Source organism: Procambarus clarkii, chromosome 3, assembly GCF_040958095.1.
Source record: "Procambarus clarkii isolate CNS0578487 chromosome 3, FALCON_Pclarkii_2.0, whole genome shotgun sequence".
Taxonomy (NCBI): Eukaryota; Metazoa; Arthropoda; class Malacostraca; order Decapoda; family Cambaridae; genus Procambarus; species Procambarus clarkii.
In genome coordinates this window covers 25347791-25372790 of record NC_091152.1, presented here as the reverse complement: position 1 = coordinate 25372790, position 25000 = coordinate 25347791, and the positions used below count along the sequence as shown (strand labels likewise).

The following is a 25000-nucleotide window of genomic DNA, read 5'->3' as shown; positions in this document are numbered from 1 at the left end:
TCATTTCATAAGAAAAAAATTATAGTAAATATATTAATTCAGGAAAACTTGGCTTATTAGGCAAGTCGGGCCTTGAATAGTAGGCTGAAAAGTGAGTTCTGGCTACTAGGTACGACATATATATATATATATATATATGTCGTACCTAGTAGCCAGAACTCACTTCTCAGCCTACTATGCAAGGCCTGATTTGCCTAATAAGCCTAGTTTTCATGAATTAATGTTTTTTCGACAACCTAACCTACCTAACCTAACCTAACCTAACGTTTTCGGCTACCTAACCTAACCTAACCTATAAAGATAGGTTAGGTTAGGTTAGGTAGGGTTGATTAGGTTCGGTCATATATCTACGTTAATTTTAACTCCAATAAAAAAAAATTGACCTCATACATAATGAAATGGGTAGCTTTATCATTTCATAAGAAAAAAATTAGAGAAAATATATTAATTCAGTAAAACTTGGCTTATTAGGCAAATCGGGCCTCGCATAGTAGGCTGAGAAGTGAGTTCTGGCTACTAGGTACGACATATATATATATATATATATATATATATATATATATATATATATATATATATATATATATATATATATATATATATATATATATATATATATATATATATACATATATATATATATGCAATTGACGATCACAAAACACTGATCATTTTATGCGGAAAATCCACAGAGAAATATGAAATGAGGTGAACGTTTCGGCTTGTTAAAGCCTTTGTCAACACCAGACTGACTAAGGAGAAGAGAGAAGGGGGAGGATATATATATAGGATTCTCTTCTCCTAAGTCTGTCTGGTGTTGACAAAGGCTTTAACAAGCCGAAACGTTCACCTCATTTCATATTTCTCTGTGGATTTTCCGCATATATATATATATATATATATATATATATATATATATATATGTCGTACCTAGTAGCCAGAACTCACTTCTCAGCCTACTATGCAAGGCCCGATTTGCCTAATAAGCCAAGTTTTCCTGAAATAATATATTTTCTCTATTTTTTTTCCAATGAAATGAAAAAGCTAGCCATTTCATTATGTATGAGGTCAATTTTTTTTTATTGGTGTTAAAATTAATGTAGATATATGACCGAACCTAACCAACCCTACCTAACCTAACCTAACCTATCTTTATAGGTTAGGTTAGGTTAGGTAGCCGAAAAAGGTAAGTTAGGTTAGGTTAGGTAGGTTAGGTAGTCGAAAAACAATTAATTCATGAAAACGTGGCTTATTAGGCAAATCGGGCCTTGCATAGTAGGCTGAGAAGTGCGTTCTGGCTACTAGGTACGACATATATATATATATATATATATATATATATATATATATATATATATATATATATATATATATATATAATATATATGTCGTACCTAATAGCCAGAACGCACTTCTCAGCCTACTATTCAAGGCCCAATTTGCCTAATAAGCCAAGTTTTCATGAATTAATGTTTTTTCGTCTACCTAACCTACCTAACCTAACCTAACCTAGCTTTTTTTGGCTACCTAACCTAACCTTACCTATAAATATAGGTTAGGTTAGGTTAGGTAGGGTTGGTTAGGTTCGGTCATATATCTACGTTAATTTTAACTACAATAAAAAAAAATTGACCTCATACATAGAGAAAAGGGTTGCTTTATCATTTCATAAGAAAAAAATTATAGTAAATATATTAATTAAGGAAAACTTGGCTTATTAGGCAAATCGGGCCTTGAATAGTAGGCTGAGAAGTGAGTTCTGGCTACTAGGTACGACATATATATATATATATATATATATATATATATATATATATATATATATATATATATATATATATATATATATATATATATATATATATATAATGTTCCTACAGTGCTCTGTAGGAACAAAGTTGGAACATTTAGTGTGGGAGAAGCCATCACTTTCAGGTCAGTTGGGAGGAGTGAAACTTTCACTCTGTGTCAGGTCAGACGCCTGAAAGTTTAAATTAGAGCGGCGGACACTGTGTATCCCAGCCAGGATTAGTGAGGGAAATGTGGGAGTTGTCACGAGAACACTGTGGTGAAGACAGTTCCAGGGACGCTACTAACATGACAGGACCAACCTGCGGGCAAACACAATTGGCGAATTTCGTCGGGGAATTTCTCGAACGAGAAGAGGAAGTTAGGGAAGAAAAACACGGCTGCTATGATGCTCTGATGGAAACCTTTTAGCGAGACGCATTTTTATGTTTGTTTGTGTTATATGTATTTTAATGTGTTTGTGTTATATGTATTACATTTTTTATATGTATTTGTGTTATATGTGTATATGACACAGTATATGCAGAAGGATGGAATCCTCATGACGGCTCCTACAGATTATCTCATTGATGTATCACGTTACTGTGATTACTCTGTGTGTGTGTGTGTGTGTGTGTGTGTGTGTGTGTGTGTGTGTGTGTGTGTGTGTGTGTGTGTGTGTGTGTGTGTGTGTGTGTGTGTGTGTGTGTGTGTGTGTGTGTGTGTGTGTGTGTGTGTGAGTGTGTGTGCAGTATTTGATATTGTATATGTAGCCAGTCTCACTTAGTTATGAATGACGTAGTCCTTATGTTGTCTCACACCTTGTAAGTGTTCCTGGACTGTTAACAGTTCTTAGCGTTAACTTTAATTAGTGTAAGTTTAGTGAGGAGACACTTTTCTTTTTACGCTACCTTTCTGGTAAGGTTAGTTTAAGTAAGTTTAATTTGGATTTTATTGTATATTTTGTATATTGAGGGAGATATTTCCTTCACAAAATTTCTAGTTTTAATATATCCATTTCCCAACTCGTGGTTGGGAAATGGATAATGGATGGGGAAATGAAAAATCATTTCCCCATGATGCTCACTTGCTCCTCACAAGATGTGTATCTCTCCCTAAGTTGACTGTCTTTCTGAGGTGTTCTCCATCCTACAACAACCCTAAATTAAACGAGCAAGACACCCTTCAGAAGTGCATGCTGGAGAAACCCCTGAACCTTCCGTTGGACGACTCTCAATGAAAGCAAGCAACCCTTCCCATAAAACTCGGTGGCCTTGGTGTCCGCACAGCCTCCAAGTTTGCTCTTACGGGCTTTGTTTCCTCCTCCATGCATCGCACGACCTCATAAGAGATATCCAACCAAACCCCTGAGTGATTCAACAGGGATCCACGATCCTGCTTTAATTGAATGTTTGAATCAGTGTAATTCCCTTACAGCCACAGCACTCAACTTAGATCCACCAAAAAGGGACAAACAGTCCAACTGGGACAACGTAGTAGTGGGAAAAATAGTTGATGCCATGTTCAGCGCTGCAACATCAGATAAGGAGAAAGTCAACATCAGAGCAGTGCTGCCCCCCATGCAGGGGAGTTTCTTTTGGCAGTTCCCATGTCAGCAAAACGCACGCATCTAGATCCAGTGGCCATCCGCCTTGGTGCACCAGTTTACATTGAATACACGTGTATTTGCAACAGGAGACCAATATGGACTGCATGGGTTGCACTGCAGAAGCTCCAAGGGCTGGCATACAAGAGACAACGAAGTTAATGACATCATCAAGAGGAGCCTTGTTTCAGGTCAGTGCCCAGCGGGGAGAAAACTTCGCATCCTTGGGGACCAAAACACGGACGTTCTCACGCTTCGCCCAGATGGCATCACAATATATTGCTGGAAGAGTGGCAGACAGCTGGTGTGGGACTACACGTGTGTATCCACCCTGGCTGACACCTACCAACGCTTCAGTGCTGATGAAGCAGGTGGGGCGGCTCATCACAGGGTAACATCAAAATCAGTCAAGTACAGGCGACTGGAAGGTCAATACACGTTGTTTCTATAGCGTCTGAGACACATGGCCCCTGGGGTAGGAGCGTGTTTATCATGTGAGGGAAATCTTCGAAACCTCTTTATCGATTGCTTTGAAATTTTGACACAACGTTGCATTCCAATAGGCGCGTGTTTTTATATACCTACTATATACATGCCTCACCTGTGACAGGAAAAAAACATGTTTTTTTTAACAGCGCCATCTGTTGGACATAATAGCAACACATGCTGTAATCTCAAAAAGTTCTTCACCGATTGCTTTGAAATTTTGACGCAACGTTCCATTCGAATATGCGCGTGTTTTTCATATGTAAACCAAGACCTTCAACAAAATCTTGTAGATCATAAGCAAAGTGATATTGGCACCAGTAATTCTATCTAATATGCAAGAGGAGCCACACATCTATGGTTCATCCAATAAAATCAGCAGACTTAAAGATGTTACTACTGCTCAGCTTATTTTAATATTTATTTACTTATATTTTTTATTTATTTACTTATATTTACACATTGCTGGAACATTCGTTATAGAATTGTCTCTGAATTCACATATCTTTTCGCACTCAATCACATCGTGATGGAGGGTATGCGAATAATTTTGTTGACACAGTTTACATTTGATCAGGTCTTCATCAGCAGATAATGAGAATTCCCAGAGATACTTGTAACCGAGTCTAAACTCGGTTACAAGTATGTCTGGGAATTCTCATTATCTGCTGATGTAGACCTGACCAAATGTAAACTGTGTCAACAAAATTATTCGCACACCCTCTGTCACTATGCGATTGAGTGCGAAAAGATACGTGAATTCAGAGACAATTCTATAACGAATGTTCCAGCAATGTGCAAATATTTAATTCAAAATTATGTACTACCAGAAATTTTAGCCATATATCCCCAGTTTGCTAACTGTAGGTAGTAACTAGGTGATAGTAACCTATCCACCGCTGCCCACTGGATGGGGGCGGTGTGCAGGACAAACATATCAATTGTGGCACTAGCTCTCCACATATGTCAGTTGTTTTATTTAGAAACTGTACTTGTGGTTGATCTCGAACCCATTGATGATGTGATGACTTGTACTGAATTTTGTACTCTAGCTCATCAAGATTGTAACTTTCTTAGCTAAATGAATTGTGGGGTTCAGTCCCTGAGCCCATTATGTGCCTCTGTAACCCTTTCCACTACCGCCCACAAGATGGGTATGGGGTGCATAATAAATGATCTAAACTTTTATATACCTACCATATAAATGCCAGACCTGTGACAGGAAAAAAACAATTTTTTTAAACAGCGCCCTTTGTTGCACGTAATAGCAACACACGCTATACTAAATATGTTACGATTCCATTTAAATGTTTCTGATTGCATTGATAAATAGAATTTTTATAGATTTTGATTTAATTTCATTTTGATTTAATTGTTTTGTGTGACATTGTGTTGGAATTGAGTTGTTTACCATATTGTTCATTTCATAAGTATAAGTATAGATGCCACACCTGTGACAGGTAAAAACATTCCTATTTTTAGGAAACAGCTCCATCTGTGGCACGTAGGTTACCTGGTTGATACCTGGTTGATGGGGTTCTGGGAGTTCTTCTACTCCCCAAGCCCGGCCCGAGGCCAGGCTCGACTTGTGAGAGTTTGGTCCACCAGGCTGTTGCTTGGAGCGGCCCGCAGGCCCACATACCCACCACAGCCCGGTTGGTCCGGCACTCCTTGGAGGAATAAATCTAGTTTCCTCTTGAAAATGTCCACGGTTGTTCCGGCAATATTTCTTATGCTTGCTGGGAGGACGTTGAACAACCGCGGACCTCTGATGTTTATACAGTGTTCTCTGATTGTGCCTATGGCACCTCTGCTCTTCATTGGTTCTATTCTAATATAACACATGAAATTTAACAGTAAAGTCTACGGACATTACATCCCAGATGTCATTGCATGCATTAAGATAATCGCATGGTGAAGCTTTTAACTTAGTCTTAGCTCGACAATCCCGAAGTCCGTCCCATACCCCGATCCTTTCACCCTGCAAAGGTGATAAGTGTAGTAACGTTGATGGGAATTGACTTGAGACCCGCTGTTATTGTTATGTCATCAATTACCTCATTATAATCAGCATCAGTATTTACAGAATCATCGATATCAACATTATCATCAATACCATCAATGTGACAGAGTTCATCAATATCATTGATATCGTGTAATTAATCATAAATCATCATAATCACCCACATTATGAACACCAATATGATCATGAGATAATATATATTACCAATATTAATTAAATCCTAAATATTAACAATATCATCATACAATAACCATTAGTTATATACATAACATTAACAATATTATTATTACCTTCACCATTATTATTATCATTAATGATATTAATACCATTAAAATCATCGCGAAACTGCAGAGTTAACATCTCATTCATTAACTTTTTATAATAATTAGAATATATATATATAAGCTGCAATTTTTTTTCCAAACGGTATTATTTACACGCTAATTAAATATTAACGAATAAATTAGTCCATAAAACGACGAGCGTCAAGTTATTAATTGTTCTAATTATTAGCTAATATTCAAACTGTTTGATATTTGATAATTATTAAGCATTTTGATATTTGATAATTATTAAGCATTTTGATATTTGATAATTATTAAGCATTTTGATATTTGATAATCATTAGGCATTTTGATATTTGATAATTATTAAGCATTTTGATATTTGATAATCATTAGGCATTTTGATATTTGATAATTATTAACCATTTTGATATTTGATAATCATTAAGTATTTTGATATATGACAATTATTAGGCATTTTGACATTTGATAATTAACAAATATTTTGATAATATTGGAGTACACCTTGAGGCGCCACACTGACAGCCACGAACTGAAGATAAAAGTCTTGTATTAAATATGCTAAGACAAACATTTTGGGGAAAAACAAACAACATTAATTTTGAGACGAGGCGCGAGGCCGGCCGGGAAATATATCTCAGTGATGAGGGAGAGGCGCTGCCTGAGCTGAGGAGACGCTGATGAGGGAGAGGCGCTACCTGAGCTGAGGAGGAGACGCTGATGAGGGAGAGGCGCTGCCTGAGCTGAGGAGGAGACGCTGATGAGGGAGAGGCGCTACCTGAGCTGAGGAGGAGACGCTGATGAGGGAGAGGCGCTGCCTGAGCTGAGGAGGAGACGCTGATGAGGGAGAGGCGCTACCTGAGCTGAGGAGGAGACGCTGATGAGGGAGAGGCGCTGCCTGAGCTGAGGAGGAGACGCTGATGAGGGAGAGGCGCTACCTGAGCTGAGGAGGAGACGCTGATGAGGGTGTGGCGCTGCCTGAGCTGAGGAGGAGACGCTGATGAGGGAGTGGTGCTACCTGAGCTGAGGAGGAGACGCTGATGAGGGAGTGGCGCTACCTGAGCTGAGGAGGAGACGCTGATGAGGGAGTGGCGCTACCTGAGCTGAGGAGGAGACGCTGATGAGGGAGTGACGCTACCTGAGCTGAGGAGGACACGCTGATGAGGGAATGGCGCTGCCTGAGCTGATGAGGGAGTGAGGACGGTGAGGGAATTGGGCTTCACTGGGGGAGGGAAGGGGATCCAAGAGTGAGGGAAGGGGATCCAAGAGTGAGGGAAGAGGATCCAGGAGTGAGGGAAGGGGATCCAAGAGTGAGGGAAGGGGATACAAGAGTGAGGGAAGGGGATCCAAGAGTGAGGGAAGGGGATCTAATAATGAGGGAAGAGGATCCAAGAGTGAGGGAAAGGGATCAGAGAGTGAGGGAAGGGGATCCAAGAGTGAGGGAAGGGGATTTAAGAGTGAAGGAAGAGGATCCAAGAGTGACGGAAGGGGATCCGAGAGTGAGGGAAGGGGATCCAAGAGTGAGATAAGAGGATCCGAGAGTGAGGGAAGGCGATCCAGGAGTGAGGGAAGAGGACCCAAGAGTGAGGGAAGAGGATCCAAGAGTGAGGGAAGGGGATCCAAGAGTGAGGTAAGGGGATCCAAGAGTGAGGGAAGAGGATCCAAGAGTGAGGGAAGAGGATCCAAGAGTGAGGGAAGGGAATCCAAGAGTGAGGGAAGAGGATCCAAGAGTGAGGGAAGAGGATCCAAGAGTGAGGGAAGGGGATCCAAGAGTGAGGGAAGAGGATCCAAGAGTGAGGGAAGGGGATCCAAGAGTGAGGGAAGAGGATCCAAGATTGAGGGAAGAGGATCCAAGAGTGAGGTAAGGGGATCCAAGAGTGAGGGAAGAGGATCCAAGAGTGAGGGAAGATGATCCAAGAGTGAGGGAAGAGGATCCAAGAGTGAGGGAAGGGGATCCAATAGTGAGGGAAGAGGATCCAAGATTGAGGGAAGAGGATCCAAGAGTGAGGTAAGGGGATCCAAGAGTGAGGGAAGAGGATCCAAGAGTGAGGGAAGAGGATCCAAGAGTGAGGGAAGAGGATCCAAGAGTGAGGGAAGGGGATCCAAGAGTGAGGGAAGGGGATCCAAGAGTGAGGGAAGAGGATCCAAGAGTGAGGGAAGGGTATCCAAGAGTGAGGGAAGAGGATCCAAGAGTGAGGGAAGAGGATCCAAGAGTGAGGGAAGGGGATCCAAGAGTGAGGGAAGAGGATCCAAGAGTGAGGGAAGGGGATCCAATAGTGAGGGAAGAGGATCCAAGAGTGAGAGAAGGGGATCCAAGAGTGAGGGAAGAGGATCCACACATTCGCATCCTTCGTCAATATTCTGGCTACCTTTAGAATTTAGTATCCAACCCGCCACCAGTCCAATACCTGGTGTGTGAGAGCCATATATGTGGCACACGTGGCTTTACCTGGCACTTGTGACAGGTTTATTCCACACCTGACTTCCTCCGACACTCACATATCCATTATTTGGGTTCCCAGAGGCAGTTGTGTAGTGGGGCGGGACCTTGGGGTGAGAGGTGGACCATATTCCTGCTGGCTCCACCCTGGGAGTCCCTCCACCACACTGTGGTAGTGTGGTGGTTCATGGTGCTGGCTCCGCCCTGGGAGTCCCTCCACCAGACTTGTGGTAGTGGTGTGGTGGTTCATGGTGCTGGCTCCACCCTGGGAGTCCCACCACCACACTTGTGGTAGTGTGGTGGTGGTTCATGGTGCTGGCTCCACCCTGGGAGTCCCACCACCACACTTGTGGTAGTGTGGTGTGGTGGTTCATGGTGCTGGCTGACACCCTGGGAGTCCCAACACCACACTTGTGGTAGTGTGGTGGTGGTTCATGGTGCTGGCTCCACCCTGGGAGTCCCTCCACCACACTTGTGGTAGTGTGGTGGTGGTTCATGGTGCTGGCTCCACCCTGGGAGTCCCTCCACCACACTTGTGGTAGTGTGGTGGTTCATGGTGCTGGCTCCACCCTGGGAGTCCCCCCACCACACTTGTGGTAGTGTGGTGGTTCATGGTGTTGGCTCCACCCTGGGAGTCCCACCACCACACTTGTGGTAGTGTGGTGTGGTGGTTCATGGTGCTGGCTCCACCCTGGGAGTCCCACCACCACACTTGTGGTAGTGTGGTGGTGATTCATGGTGCTGGCTCCACCCTGGGAGTCCCACCACCACACTTGTGGTAGTGTGGTGTGGTGGTTCATGGTGCTGGCTCCACCCTGGGAGTCCCACCACCACACTTGTGGTAGTGTGGTGGTGGTTCATGGTGCTGGCTCCACCCTGGGAGTCCCCCCACCACACTTGTGGTAGTGTGGTGGTTCATGGTGCTGGCTCCACCCTGGGAGTCCCACCACCACACTTGTGGTAGTGTGGTGGTGGTTCATGGTGCTGGCTCCACCCTGGGAGTCCCTCCACCACACTTGTGGTAGTGTGGTGTGGTGGTTCATGGTGCTGGCTCCACCCTGGGAGTCCCTACCACCACACTTGTGGTAGTGTGGTGGTGGTTCATGGTGCTGGCTCCACCCTGGGAGTCCCTCCACCACACTTGTGTAGTGTGGTGGTGGTCATGGTGCTGGCTCCACCCTGAGGAGTCCCTCCACCACACTTGTGGTAGTGTGGTGTGGTTCATGGTGCTGGCTCCACCCTGGGAGTCCCTCCACCACACTTGTGGTAGTGTGGTGGTTCATGGTGCTGGCTCCACCCTGGGAGTCCCCCACCACACTTGTGGTAGTGTGGTGGTTCATGGTGCTGGCTCCACCCTGGGAGTCCCTCCACCACACTTGTGGTAGTGTGGTGTGGTGGTTCATGGTGCTGGCTCCACCCTGGGAGTCCCTCCACCACACTTGTGGTAGTGTGGTGGTGGTTCATGGTGCTGGCTCCACCCTGGGAGTCCCTCCACCACACTTGTGGTAGTGTGGTGTGGTGGTTCATGGTGCTGGCTCCACCCTGGGAGTCCCTCCACCACACTTGTGGTAGTGTGGTGTGGTTCATGGTGCTGGCTCCACCCTGGGAGTCCCTCCACCACACTTGTGGTAGTGTGGTGGTGGTTCATGGTGCTGGCTCCACCCTGGGAGTCCCTCCACCACACTTGTGGTAGTGTGGTGGTTCATGGTGCTGGCTCCACCCTGGGAGTCCCTCCACCACACTTGTGGTAGTGTGGTGGTGTTCATGGTGCTGGCTCCACCCTGGGAGTCCCATCCACCACACTTGTGGTAGTGTGGTGGTTCATGGTGCTGGCTCCACCCTGGGAGTCCCTCCACCACACTTGTGGTAGTGTGGTGGTTCATGGTGCTGGCTCCACCCTGGGAGTCCCTCCACCACACTTGTGGTAGTGTGGTGTGGTGGTTCATGGTGCTGGCTCCACCCTGGGAGTCCCTCCACCACACTTGTGGTAGTGTGGTGGTGGTTCATGGTGCTGGCTCCACCCTGGGAGTCCCTCCACCACACTTGTGGTAGTGTGGTGGTGGTTCATGGTGCTGGCTCCACCCTGGGAGTCCCCCACCACACTTGTGGTAGTGTGGTGTGGTGGTTCATGGTGCTGGCTCCACCCTGGGAGTCCCTCCACCACACTTGTGGTAGTGTGGTGGTTCATGGTGCTGGCTCCACCCTGGGAGTCCCTCCACCACACTTGTGGTAGTGGTGTGGTGGTTCATGGTGCTGGCTCCACCCTGGGAGTCCCACCACCACACTTGTGGTAGTGTGGTGGTGGTTCATGGTGCTGGCTCCACCCTGGGAGTCCCTCCACCACACTTGTGGTAGTGTGGTGTGGTGGTTCATGGTGCTGGCTCCACCCTGGGAGTCCCTCCACCACACTTGTGGTAGTGTGGTGGTGGTTCATGGTGCTGGCTCCACCCTGGGAGTCCCTCCACCACACTTGTGGTAGTGTGGTGTGGTGGTTCATGGTGCTGGCTCCACCCTGGGAGTCCCTCCACCACACTTGTGGTAGTGTGGTGTGGTGGTTCATGGTGCTGGCTCCACCCTGGGAGTCCCTCCACCACACTTGTGGTAGTGTGGTGGTGGTTCATGGTGCTGGCTCCACCCTGGGAGTCCCTCCACCACACTTGTGGTAGTGTGGTGGTGGTTCATGGTGCTGGCTCCACCCTGGGAGTCCCTCCACCACACTTGTGGTAGTGTGGTGTGGTGGTTCATGGTGCTGGCTCCACCCTGGGAGTCCCTCCACCACACTTGTGGTAGTGTGGTGGTGGTTCATGGTGCTGGCTCCACCCTGGGAGTCCCTCCACCACACTTGTGGTAGTGTGGTGGTTCATGGTGCTGGCTCCACCCTGGGAGTCCCTCCACCACACTTGTGGTAGTGTGGTGTGGTGGTTCATGGTGCTGGCTCCACCCTGGGAGTCCCATCACCACACTTGTGGTAGTGTGGTGTGGTGGTTCATGGTGCTGGCTCCACCCTGGGAGTCCCTCCACCACACTTGTGGTAGTGTGGTGGTGGTTCATGGTGCTGGCTCCACCCTGGGAGTCCCTCCACCACACTTGTGGTAGTGTGGTGTGGTGGTTCATGGTGCTGGCTCCACCCTGGGAGTCCCTCCACCACACTTGTGGTAGTGTGGTGTGGTTCATGGTGCTGGCTCCACCCTGGGAGTCCCTCCACCACACTTGTGGTAGTGTGTGGTGGTTCATGGTGCTGGCTCCACCCTGGGAGTCCCTCCACCACACTTGTGGTAGTGTGGTGTGGTGGTTCATGGTGCTGGCTCCACCCTGGGAGTCCCTCCACCACACTTGTGGTAGTGTGTGGTGGTTCATGGTGCTGGCTCCACCCTGGGAGTCCCTCCACCACACTTGTGGTAGTGGTGTGGTGGTTCATGGTGCTGGCTCCACCCTGGGAGTCCCTCCACCACACTTGTGGTAGTGTGGTGTGGTGGTTCATGGTGCTGGCTCCACCCTGGGAGTCCCTCCACCACACTTGTGGTAGTGTGTGGTGGTTCATGGTGCTGGCTCCACCCTGGGAGTCCCTCCACCACACTTGTGGTAGTGGTGTGGTGGTTCATGGTGCTGGCTCCACCCTGGGAGTCCCACCACCACACTTGTGGTAGTGTGGTGGTTCATGGTGCTGGCTCCACCCTGGGAGTCCCTCCACCACACTTGTGGTAGTGTGGTGTGGTGGTTCATGGTGCTGGCTCCACCCTGGGAGTCCCTCCACCACACTTGTGGTAGTGGTGTGGTGGTTCATGGTGCTGGCTCCACCCTGGGAGTCCCTCCACCACACTTGTGGTAGTGTGGTGTGGTGGTTCATGGTGCTGGCTCCACCCTGGGAGTCCCACCACCACACTTGTGGTAGTGTGGTGTGGTGGTTCATGGTGCTGGCTCCACCCTGGGAGTCCCCCCACCACACTTGTGGTAGTGTGTGGTGGTTCATGGTGCTGGCTCCACCCTGGGAGTCCCTCCACCACACTTGTGGTAGTGTGGTGTGGTGGTTCATGGTGCTGGCTCCACCCTGGGAGTCCCTCCACCACACTTGTGGTAGTGGTGTGGTGGTTCATGGTGCTGGCTCCACCCTGGGAGTCCCACCACCACACTTGTGGTAGTGGTGTGGTGGTTCATGGTGCTGGCTCCACCCTGGGAGTTCCTCCACCACACTTGTGGTAGTGTGGTGGTGGTTCATGGTGCTGGCTCCACCCTGGGAGTCCCTCCACCACACTTGTGGTAGTGTGGTGTGGTGGTTCATGGTGCTGGCTCCACCCTGGGAGTCCCTCCACCACACTTGTGGTAGTGTGGTGTGGTGGTTCATGGTGCTGGCTCCACCCTGGGAGTCCCTCCACCACACTTGTGGTAGTGTGGTGTGGTGGTTCATGGTGCTGGCTCCACCCTGGGAGTCCCTCCACCACACTTGTGGTAGTGGTGGGTGGTTCATGGTGCTGGCTCCACCCTGGGAGTCCCTCCACCACACTTGTGGTAGTGTGGTGTGGTGGTTCATGGTGCTGGCTCCACCCTGGGAGTCCCTCCACCACACTTGTGGTAGTGTGTGGTGGTTCATGGTGCTGGCTCCACCCTGGGAGTCCCTCCACCACACTTGTGGTAGTGTGGTGTGGTGGTTCATGGTGCTGGCTCCACCCTGGGAGTCCCTCCACCACACTTGTGGTAGTGTGGTGTGGTGGTTCATGGTGCTGGCTCCACCCTGGGAGTCCCTCCACCACACTTGTGGTAGTGGTGTGGTGGTTCATGGTGCTGGCTCCACCCTGGGAGTCCCTCCACCACACTTGTGGTAGTGTGGTGTGGTGGTTCATGGTGCTGGCTCCACCCTGGGAGTCCCTCCACCACACTTGTGGTAGTGGTGTGGTGGTTCATGGTGCTGGCTCCACCCTGGGAGTCCCTCCACCACACTTGTGGTAGTGTGGTGTGGTGGTTCATGGTGCTGGCTCCACCCTGGGAGTCCCTCCACCACACTTGTGGTAGTGTGGTGTGGTGGTTCATGGTGCTGGCTCCACCCTGGGAGTCCCTCCACCACACTTGTGGTAGTGGTGTGGTGGTTCATGGTGCTGGCTCCACCCTGGGAGTCCCTCCACCACACTTGTGGTAGTGTGTGTGGTGGTTCATGGTGCTGGCTCCACCCTGGGAGTCCCTCCACCACACTTGTGGTAGTGTGGTGTGGTGGTTCATGGTGCTGGCTCCACCCTGGGAGTCCCTCCACCACACTTGTGGTAGTGGTGTGGTGGTTCATGGTGCTGGCTCCACCCTGGGAGTCCCTCCACCACACTTGTGGTAGTGTTGTGTGGTGGTTCATGGTGCTGGCTCCACCCTGGGAGTCCCTCCACCACACTTGTGGTAGTGTGGTGTGGTGGTTCATGGTGCTGGCTCCACCCTGGGAGTCCCTCCACCACACTTGTGGTAGTGTGGTGTGGTGGTTCATGGTGCTGGCTCCACCCTGGGAGTCCCTCCACCACACTTGTGGTAGTGTGGTGGTGGTTCATGGTGCTGGCTCCACCCTGGGAGTCCCTCCACCACACTTGTGGTAGTGGTGTGGTGGTTCATGGTGCTGGCTCCACCCTGGGAGTCCCTCCACCACACTTGTGGTAGTGTGGTGTGGTGGTTCATGGTGCTGGCTCCACCCTGGGAGTCCCTCCACCACACTTGTGGTAGTGTGGTGGTTCATGGTGCTGGCTCCACCCTGGGAGTCCCTCCACCACACTTGTGGTAGTGTGGTGGTGGTTCATGGTGCTGGCTCCACCCTGGGAGTCCCTCCACCACACTTGTGGTAGTGTGGTGTGGTGGTTCATGGTGCTGGCTCCACCCTGGGAGTCCCTCCACCACACTTGTGGTAGTGTGGTGGTGGTTCATGGTGCTGGCTCCACCCTGGGAGTCCCTCCACCACACTTGTGGTAGTGTGGTGTGGTGGTTCATGGTGCTGGCTCCACCCTGGGAGTCCCCCCACCACACTTGTGGTAGTGGTGTGGTGGTTCATGGTGCTGGCTCCACCCTGGGAGTCCCACCACCACACTTGTGGTAGTGTGGTGTGGTGGTTCATGGTGCTGGCTCCACCCTGGGAGTCCCTCCACCACACTTGTGGTAGTGGTGTGGTGGTTCATGGTGCTGGCTCCACCCTGGGAGTCCCTCCACCACACTTGTGGTAGTGTGGTGGTGGTTCATGGTGCTGGCTCCACCCTGGGAGTCCCTCCACCACACTTGTGGTAGTGTGGTGTGGTGGTTCATGGTGCTGGCTCCACCCTGGGAGTCCCTCCACCACACTTGTGGTAGTGTGGTGGTGGTTCATGGTGCTGGCTCCACCCTGGGAGTCCCTCCACCACACTTGTGGTAGTGTGGTGTGGTGGTTCATGGTGCTGGCTCCACCCTGGGAGTCCCTCCACCACACTTGTGGTAGTGTGGTGTGGTGGTTCATGGTGCTGGCTCCACCCTGGGAGTCCCTCCACCACACTTGTGGTAGTGTGGTGGTTCATGGTGCTGGCTCCACCCTGGGAGTCCCTCCACCACACTTGTGGTAGTGTGGTGTGGTGGTTCATGGTGCTGGCTCCACCCTGGGAGTCCCTCCACCACACTTGTGGTAGTGGTGTGGTGGTTCATGGTGCTGGCTCCACCCTGGGAGTCCCTCCACCACACTTGTGGTAGTGTGGTGTGGTGGTTCATGGTGCTGGCTCCACCCTGGGAGTCCCTCCACCACACTTGTGGTAGTGGTGTGGTGGTTCATGGTGCTGGCTCCACCCTGGGAGTCCCTCCACCACACTTGTGGTAGTGTGGTGTGGTGGTTCATGGTGCTGGCTCCACCCTGGGAGTCCCTCCACCACACTTGTGGTAGTGTGGTGGTGGTTCATGGTGCTGGCTCCACCCTGGGAGTCCCTCCACCACACTTGTGGTAGTGTGTGTGGTGGTTCATGGTGCTGGCTCCACCCTGGGAGTCCCCCCACCACACTTGTGGTAGTGGTGTGGTGGTTCATGGTGCTGGCTCCACCCTGGGAGTCCCTCCACCACACTTGTGGTAGTGTGGTGTGGTGGTTCATGGTGCTGGCTCCACCCTGGGAGTCCCATCCACCACACTTGTGGTAGTGTGTGGTGGTTCATGGTGCTGGCTCCACCCTGGGAGTCCCTCCACCACACTTGTGGTAGTGTGTGTGGTGGTTCATGGTGCTGGCTCCACCCTGGGAGTCCCTCCACCACACTTGTGGTAGTGTGGTGGGTTCATGGTGCTGGCTCCACCCTGGGAGTCCCTCCACCACACTTGTGGTAGTGTGTGTGGTGGTTCATGGTGCTGGCTCCACCCTGGGAGTCCCACCACCACACTTGTGGTAGTGTGGTGGTGGTTCATGGTGCTGGCTCCACCCTGGGAGTCCCCCCACCACACTTGTGGTAGTGGTGTGGTGGTTCATGGTGCTGGCTCCACCCTGGGAGTCCCTACCACCACACTTGTGGTAGTGTGGTGTGGTGGTTCATGGTGCTGGCTCCACCCTGGGAGTCCCACCACCACACTTGTGGTAGTGTGGTGTGGTTCATGGTGCTGGCTCCACCCTGGGAGTCCCTCCACCACACTTGTGGTAGTGTGGTGTGGTGGTTCATGGTGCTGGCTCCACCCTGGGAGTCCCTCCACCACACTTGTGGTAGTGTGGTGTGGTGGTTCATGGTGCTGGCTCCACCCTGGGAGTCCCTCCACCACACTTGTGGTAGTGTGTGTGGTGGTTCATGGTGCTGGCTCCACCCTGGGAGTCCCTCCACCACACTTGTGGTAGTGTGGTGTGGTGGTTCATGGTGCTGGCTCCACCCTGGGAGTCCCTCCACCACACTTGTGGTAGTGTGGTGTGGTGGTTCATGGTGCTGGCTCCACCCTGGGAGTCCCTCCACCACACTTGTGGTAGTGTGTGGTGGTTCATGGTGCTGGCTCCACCCTGGGAGTCCCTCCACCACACTTGTGGTAGTGTGGTGGTTCATGGTGCTGGCTCCACCCTGGGAGTCCCTCCACCACACTTGTGGTAGTGTGGTGTGGTGGTTCATGGTGCTGGCTCCACCCTGGGAGTCCCTCCACCACACTTGTGGTAGTGTGTGTGGTGGTTCATGGTGCTGGCTCCACCCTGGGAGTCCCTCCACCACACTTGTGGTAGTGTGGTGGTGGTTCATGGTGCTGGCTCCACCCTGGGAGTCCCTCCACCACACTTGTGGTAGTGTGGTGTGGTGGTTCATGGTGCTGGCTCCACCCTGGGAGTCCCTCCACCACACTTGTGGTAGTGTGGTGGTTCATGGTGCTGGCTCCACCCTGGGAGTCCCACCACCACACTTGTGGTAGTGTGGTGGTTCATGGTGCTGGCTCCACCCTGGGAGTCCCTCCACCACACTTGTGGTAGTGTGTGTGGTGGTTCATGGTGCTGGCTCCACCCTGGGAGTCCCTCCACCACACTTGTGGTAGTGTGGTGTGGTGGTTCATGGTGCTGGCTCCACCCTGGGAGTCCCTCCACCACACTTGTGGTAGTGTGGTGGTGGTTCATGGTGCTGGCTCCACCCTGGGAGTCCCTCCACCACACTTGTGGTAGTGTGGTGTGGTGGTTCATGGTGCTGGCTCCACCCTGGGAGTCCCTCCACCACACTTGTGGTAGTGTGGTGGTTCATGGTGCTGGCTCCACCCTGGGAGTCCCTCCACCACACTTGTGGTAGTGTGTGTGGTGGTTCATGGTGCTGGCTCCACCCTGGGAGTCCCTCCACCACACTTGTGGTAGTGTGGTGGTGGTTCATGGTGCTGGCTCCACCCTGGGAGTCCCTCCACCACACTTGTGGTAGTGTGGTGTGGTGGTTCATGGTGCTGGCTCCACCCTGGGAGTCCCCCCACCACACTTGTGGTAGTGTGTGTGGTGGTTCATGGTGCTGGCTCCACCCTGGGAGTCCCTCCACCACACTTGTGGTAGTGGTGTGGTGGTTCATGGTGCTGGCTCCACCCTGGGAGTCCCACCACCACACTTGTGGTAGTGTGGTGTGGTGGTTCATGGTGCTGGCTCCACCCTGGGAGTCCCTCCACCACACTTGTGGTAGTGTGTGTGGTGGTTCATGGTGCTGGCTCCACCCTGGGAGTCCCTCCACCACACTTGTGGTAGTGTGGTGTGGTGGTTCATGGTGCTGGCTCCACCCTGGGAGTCCCTCCACCACACTTGTGGTAGTGTGGTGTGGTGGTTCATGGTGCTGGCTCCACCCTGGGAGTCCCTCCACCACACTTGTGGTAGTGGTGTGGTGGTTCATGGTGCTGGCTCCACCCTGGGAGTCCCTCCACCACACTTGTGGTAGTGTGGTGGTTCATGGTGCTGGCTCCACCCTGGGAGTCCCTCCACCACACTTGTGGTAGTGTGGTGGTGGTTCATGGTGCTGGCTCCACCCTGGGAGTCCCTCCACCACACTTGTGGTAGTGTGGTGGTGGTTCATGGTGCTGGCTCCACCCTGGGAGTCCCTCCACCACACTTGTGGTAGTGTGGTGTGGTGGTTCATGGTGCTGGCTCCACCCTGGGAGTCCCTCCACCACACTTGTGGTAGTGGTGTGGTGGTTCATGGTGCTGGCTCCACCCTGGGAGTCCCTCCACCACACTTGTGGTAGTGTGGTGTGGTGGTTCATGGTGCTGGCTCCACCCTGGGAGTCCCTCCACCACACTTGTGGTAGTGTGGTGGTGGTTCATGGTGCTGGCTCCACCCTGGGAGTCCCTCCACCACACTTGTGGTAGTGTGGTGTGGTGGTTCATGGTGCTGGCTCCACCCTGGGAGTCCCTCCACCACACTTGTGGTAGTGTGGTGTGGTGGTTCATGGTGCTGGCTCCACCCTGGGAGTCCCTCCACCACACTTGTGGTAGTGTGGTGTGGTGGTTCATGGTGCTGGCTCCACCCTGGGAGTCCCACCACCACACTTGTGGTAGTGTGGTGGTTCATGGTGCTGGCTCCACCCTGGGAGTCCCCCCACCACACTTGTGGTAGTGGTGTGGTGGTTCATGGTGCTGGCTCCACCCTGGGAGTCCCACCACCACACTTGTGGTAGTGTGGTGTGGTGGTTCATGGTGCTGGCTCCACCCTGGGAGTCCCTCCACCACACTTGTGGTAGTGGTGTGGTGGTTCATGGTGCTGGCTCCACCCTGGGAGTCCCTCCACCACACTTGTGGTAGTGTGGTGTGGTGGTTCATGGTGCTGGCTCCACCCTGGGAGTCCCATCACCACACTTGTGGTAGTGTGGTGTGGTGGTTCATGGTGCTGGCTCCACCCTGGGAGTCCCTCCACCACACTTGTGGTAGTGTGGTGTGGTGGTTCATGGTGCTGGCTCCACCCTGGGAGTCCCTCCACCACACTTGTGGTAGTGTGGTGTGGTGGTTCATGGTGCTGGCTCCACCCTGGGAGTCCCACCACCACACTTGTGGTAGTGTGGTGGTGGTTCATGGTGCTGGCTCCACCCTGGGAGTCCCCCCACCACACTTGTGGTAGTGGTGTGGTGGTCATGGTGCTGGCTCCACCCTGGGAGTCCCTCCACCACACTTGTGGTAGTGTGGTGTGGTGGTTCATGGTGCTGGCTCCACCCTGGGAGTCCCTACCACCACACTTGTGGTAGTGTGGTGGTGGTTCATGGTGCTGGCTCCACCCTGGGAGTCCCTCCACCACACTTGTGGTAGTGTGGTGTGGTGGTTCATGGTGCTGGCTCCACCCTGGGAGTCCCTCCACCACACTTGTGGTAGTGTGGTGTGGTGGTTCATGGTGCTGGCTCCACCCTGGGAGTCCCCCCACCACACTTGTGGTAGTGTGGTGTGGTGGTTCATGGTGCTGGCTCCACCCTGGGAGTCCCTCCACCACACTTGTGGTAGTGTGGTGGTGGTTCATGGTGCTGGCTCCACCCTGGGAGTCCCTCCACCACACTTGTGGTAGTGTGGTGGTGGTTCATGGTGCTGGCTCCACCCTGGGAGTCCCTCCACCACACTTGTGGTAGTGTGGTGTGGTGGTTCATGGTGCTGGCTCCACCCTGGGAGTCCCACCACCACACTTGTGGTAGTGGTGTGGTGGTTCATGGTGCTGGCTCCACCCTGGGAGTCCCTCCACCACACTTGTGGTAGTGTGGTGTGGTGGTTCATGGTGCTGGCTCCACCCTGGGAGTCCCTCCACCACACTTGTGGTAGTGGTGTGGTGGTTCATGGTGCTGGCTCCACCCTGGGAGTCCCTCCACCACACTTGTGGTAGTGTGTGTGGTGGTTCATGGTGCTGGCTCCACCCTGGGAGTCCCTCCACCACACTTGTGGTAGTGTGGTGTGGTGGTTCATGGTGCTGGCTCCACCCTGGGAGTCCCTCCACCACACTTGTGGTAGTGGTGTGGTGGTTCATGGTGCTGGCTCCACCCTGGGAGTCCCTCCACCACACTTGTGGTAGTGTGTGTGGTGGTTCATGGTGCTGGCTCCACCCTGGGAGTCCCTCCACCACACTTGTGGTAGTGTGGTGTGGTGGTTCATGGTGCTGGCTCCACCCTGGGAGTCCCTCCACCACACTTGTGGTAGTGTGGTGGTGGTTCATGGTGCTGGCTCCACCCTGGGAGTCCCTCCACCACACTTGTGGTAGTGTGGTGGTGGTTCATGGTGCTGGCTCCACCCTGGGAGTCCCTCCACCACACTTGTGGTAGTGGTGTGGTGGTTCATGGTGCTGGCTCCACCCTGGGAGTCCCTCCACCACACTTGTGGTAGTGTGGTGTGGTGGTTCATGGTGCTGGCTCCACCCTGGGAGTCCCTCCACCACACTTGTGGTAGTGGTGTGGTGGTTCATGGTGCTGGCTCCACCCTGGGAGTCCCTCCACCACACTTGTGGTAGTGTGTGTGGTGGTTCATGGTGCTGGCTCCACCCTGGGAGTCCCTCCACCACACTTGTGGTAGTGTGGTGGTGGTTCATGGTGCTGGCTCCACCCTGGGAGTCCCTCCACCACACTTGTGGTAGTGGTGGTGGTTCATGGTGCTGGCTCCACCCTGGGAGTCCCTCCACCACACTTGTGGTAGTGTGTGGTGGTTCATGGTGCTGGCTCCACCCTGGGAGTCCCTCCACCACACTTGTGGTAGTGTGGGTGGTTCATGGTGCTGGCTCCACCCTGGGAGTCCCTCCACCACACTTGTGGTAGTGTGGTGGTGGTTCATGGTGCTGGCTCCACCCTGGGAGTCCCACCACCACACTTGTGGTAGTGTGGTGGTGGTTCATGGTGCTGGCTCCACCCTGGGAGTCCCTCCACCACACTTGTGGTAGTGTGGTGGTGGTTCATGGTGCTGGCTCCACCCTGGGAGTCCCTCCACCACACTTGTGGTAGTGTGGTGTGGTGGTTCATGGTGCTGGCTCCACCCTGGGAGTCCCTCCACCACACTTGTGGTAGTGTGGTGGTGGTTCATGGTGCTGGCTCCACCCTGGGAGTCCCTCCACCACACTTGTGGTAGTGTGGTGTGGTGGTTCATGGTGCTGGCTCCACCCTGGGAGTCCCTCCACCACACTTGTGGTAGTGTGGTGGTGGTTCATGGTGCTGGCTCCACCCTGGGAGTCCCACCACCACACTTGTGGTAGTGTGGTGGTGGTTCATGGTGCTGGCTCCACCCTGGGAGTCCCCCACCACACTTGTGGTAGTGGTGTGGTGGTTCATGGTGCTGGCTCCACCCTGGGAGTCCCATCCACCACACTTGTGGTAGTGTGGTGTGGTGGTTCATGGTGCTGGCTCCACCCTGGGAGTCCCTCCACCACACTTGTGGTAGTGTGGTGTGGTGGTTCATGGTGCTGGCTCCACCCTGGGAGTCCCTCCACCACACTTGTGGTAGTGTGGTGTGGTGGTTCATGGTGCTGGCTCCACCCTGGGAGTCCCTCCACCACACTTGTGGTAGTGTGGTGTGTGGTTCATGGTGCTGGCTCCACCCTGGGAGTCCCTCCACCACACTTGTGGTAGTGTGGTGGTGGTTCATGGTGCTGGCTCCACCCTGGGAGTCCCTCCACCACACTTGTGGTAGTGTGGTGGTTCATGGTGCTGGCTCCACCCTGGGAGTCCCCCCACCACACTTGTGGTAGTGTGGTGTGGTGGTTCATGGTGCTGGCTCCACCCTGGGAGTCCCACCACCACACTTGTGGTAGTGTGGTGGTTCATGGTGCTGGCTCCACCCTGGGAGTCCCACCACCACACTTGTGGTAGTGTGGTGGTTCATGGTGCTGGCTCCACCCTGGGAGTCCCTCCACCACACTTGTGGTAGTGTGGTGTGGTGGTTCATGGTGCTGGCTCCACCCTGGGAGTCCCTCCACCACACTTGTGGTAGTGTGGTGTGGTGGTTCATGGTGCTGGCTCCACCCTGGGAGTCCCTCCACCACACTTGTGGTAGTGTGGTGGTGGTTCATGGTGCTGGCTCCACCCTGGGAGTCCCCCCACCACACTTGTGGTAGTGTGGTGTGGTGGTTCATGGTGCTGGCTCCACCCTGGGAGTCCCACCACCACACTTGTGGTAGTGTGGTGTGGTGGTTCATGGTGCTGGCTCCACCCTGGGAGTCCCACCACCACACTTGTGGTAGTGTGGTGTGGTGGTTCATGGTGCTGGCTCCACCCTGGGAGTCCCTCCACCACACTTGTGGTAGTGTGGTGTGGTGGTTCATGGTGCTGGCTCCACCCTGGGAGTCCCTCCACCACACTTGTGGTAGTGTGGTGTGGTGGTTCATGGTGCTGGCTCCACCCTGGGAGTCCCTCCACCACACTTGTGGTAGTGTGGTGTGGTGGTTCATGGTGCTGGCTCCACCCTGGGAGTCCCTCCACCACACTTGTGGTAGTGTGGTGGTGGTTCATGGTGCTGGCTCCACCCTGGGAGTCCCTCCACCACACTTGTGGTAGTGTGTGGTGGTTCATGGTGCTGGCTCCACCCTGGGAGTCCCATCCACCACACTTGTGGTAGTGTGGTGTGGTGGTTCATGGTGCTGGCTCCACCCTGGGAGTCCCTACCACCACACTTGTGGTAGTGGTGTGGTGGTTCATGGTGCTGGCTCCACCCTGGGAGTCCCTCCACCACACTTGTGGTAGTGTGGTGTGGTGGTCATGGTGCTGGCTCCACCCTGGGAGTCCCTCCACCACACTTGTGGTAGTGTGGTGGTGGTTCATGGTGCTGGCTCCACCCTGGGAGTCCCACCACCACACTTGTGGTAGTGTAGTGTGGTGGTTCATGGTGCTGGCTCCACCCTGGGAGTCCCACCACCACACTTGTGGTAGTGGTGTGGTGGTTCATGGTGCTGGCTCCACCCTGGGAGTCCCTCCACCACACTTGTGGTAGTGTGTGGTGGTTCATGGTGCTGGCTCCACCCTGGGAGTCCCTCCACCACACTTGTGGTAGTGTGGTGGTTCATGGTGCTGGCTCCACCCTGGGAGTCCCTCCACCACACTTGTGGTAGTGGTGTGGGGTTCATGGTGCTGGCTCCACCCTGGGAGTCCCTACCACCACACTTGTGGTAGTGTGGTGTGGTGGTTCATGGTGCTGGCTCCACCCTGGGAGTCCCTCCACCACACTTGTGGTAGTGTGGTGGTTCATGGTGCTGGCTCCACCCTGGGAGTCCCTCCACCACACTTGTGGTAGTGGTGTGGTGGTTCATGGTGCTGGCTCCACCCTGGGAGTCCCATCCACCACACTTGTGGTAGTGTGGTGTGGTGGTTCATGGTGCTGGCTCCACCCTGGGAGTCCCTCCACCACACTTGTGGTAGTGGTGTGGTGGTTCATGGTGCTGGCTCCACCCTGGGAGTCCCTCCACCACACTTGTGGTAGTTGTGTGGTGGTTCATGGTGCTGGCTCCACCCTGGGAGTCCCTCCACCACACTTGTGGTAGTGTGGTGGTGGTTCATGGTGCTGGCTCCACCCTGGGAGTCCCTCCACCACACTTGTGGTAGTGTGGTGTGGTGGTTCATGGTGCTGGCTCCACCCTGGGAGTCCCTCCACCACACTTGTGGTAGTGTGTGTGGTGGTTCATGGTGCTGGCTCCACCCTGGGAGTCCCACCACCACACTTGTGGTAGGTGGTGTGGTGGTTCATGGTGCTGGCTCCACCCTGGGAGTCCCTCCACCACACTTGTGGTAGTGTTGGGTGGGTTCATGGTGCTGGCTCCACCCCTGGGAGTCCCTCCACCACACTTGTGGTAGTGTGGTGTGTGGTTCATGGTGCTGGCTCCACCCTGGGAGTCCCTCCACCACACTTGTGGTAGTGTGTGGGTGGTTCATGGTGCTGGCTCCACCCTGGGAGTCCCTCCACCACACTTGTGGTAGGTGGTGTGGTGGTTCATGGTGCTGGCTCCACCCTGGGAGTCCCTCCACCACACTTGTGGTAGTGTGTGGTGGTTCATGGTGCTGGCTCCACCCTGGGAGTCCCTCCACCACACTTGTGGTAGTGTGTGGTGGTTCATGGTGCTGGCTCCACCCTGGGAGTCCCACCACCACACTTGTGGTAGTGTGGTGTGGTTCATGGTGCTGGCTCCACCCTGGGAGTCCCTCCACCACACTTGTGGTAGTGGTGTGGTGGTTCATGGTGCTGGCTCCACCCTGGGAGTCCCTCACACCACACTTGTGGTAGTGTGGTGGTTCATGGTGCTGGCTCCACCCTGGGAGTCCCACCACCACACTTGTGGTAGTGTGGTGTGGTGTTCATGGTGCTGGCTCCACCCTGGGAGTCCCTCCACCACACTTGTGGTAGTGTGGTGTGGTGGTTCATGGTGCTGGCTCCACCCTGGGAGTCCCTACCACCACACTTGTGGTAGTGTGGTGTGTGGTTCATGGTGCTGGCTCCACCCTGGGAGTCCCTCCACCACACTTGTGGTAGTGGTGTGGTGGTTCATGGTGCTGGCTCCACCCTGGGAGTCCCTCCACCACACTTGTGGTAGTGTGGTGTGGTGGTTCATGGTGCTGGCTCCACCCTGGGAGTCCCTCCACCACACTTGTGGTAGTGGTGTGGTGGTTCATGGTGCTGGCTCCACCCTGGGAGTCCCTCCACCACACTTGTGGTAGTGTGGTGTGGTGGTTCATGGTGCTGGCTCCACCCTGGGAGTCCCTCCACCACACTTGTGGTAGTGTGGTGGTGGTTCATGGTGCTGGCTCCACCCTGGGAGTCCCTCCACCACACTTGTGGTAGTGTGGTGTGTGGTTCATGGTGCTGGCTCCACCCTGGGAGTCCCTCCACCACACTTGTGGTAGTGTGGTGGTTCATGGTGCTGGCTCCACCCTGGGAGTCCCTCCACCACACTTGTGGTAGTGTGTGGTGGTTCATGGTGCTGGCTCCACCCTGGGAGTCCCTCCACCACACTTGTGGTAGTGTGGTGTGGTG

At 53.5% G+C, this 25000-nt stretch overlaps 1 protein-coding gene across 1 annotated transcript in view; it reads right to left on the bottom strand.

The window, feature by feature from the left end:
- Positions 1-5711: 5711 nt before the first annotated feature.
- The window catches only part of LOC138368637 (uncharacterized), a 169987-nt gene continuing 150698 nt past the window's right edge, over positions 5712-25000 (bottom strand). The window contains exon 8 of the mRNA XM_069331296.1: positions 5712-5861. Within this exon, the coding sequence (XP_069187397.1) occupies positions 5712-5861 (150 nt within the window). The remainder of the gene's footprint in view (positions 5862-25000) is intronic.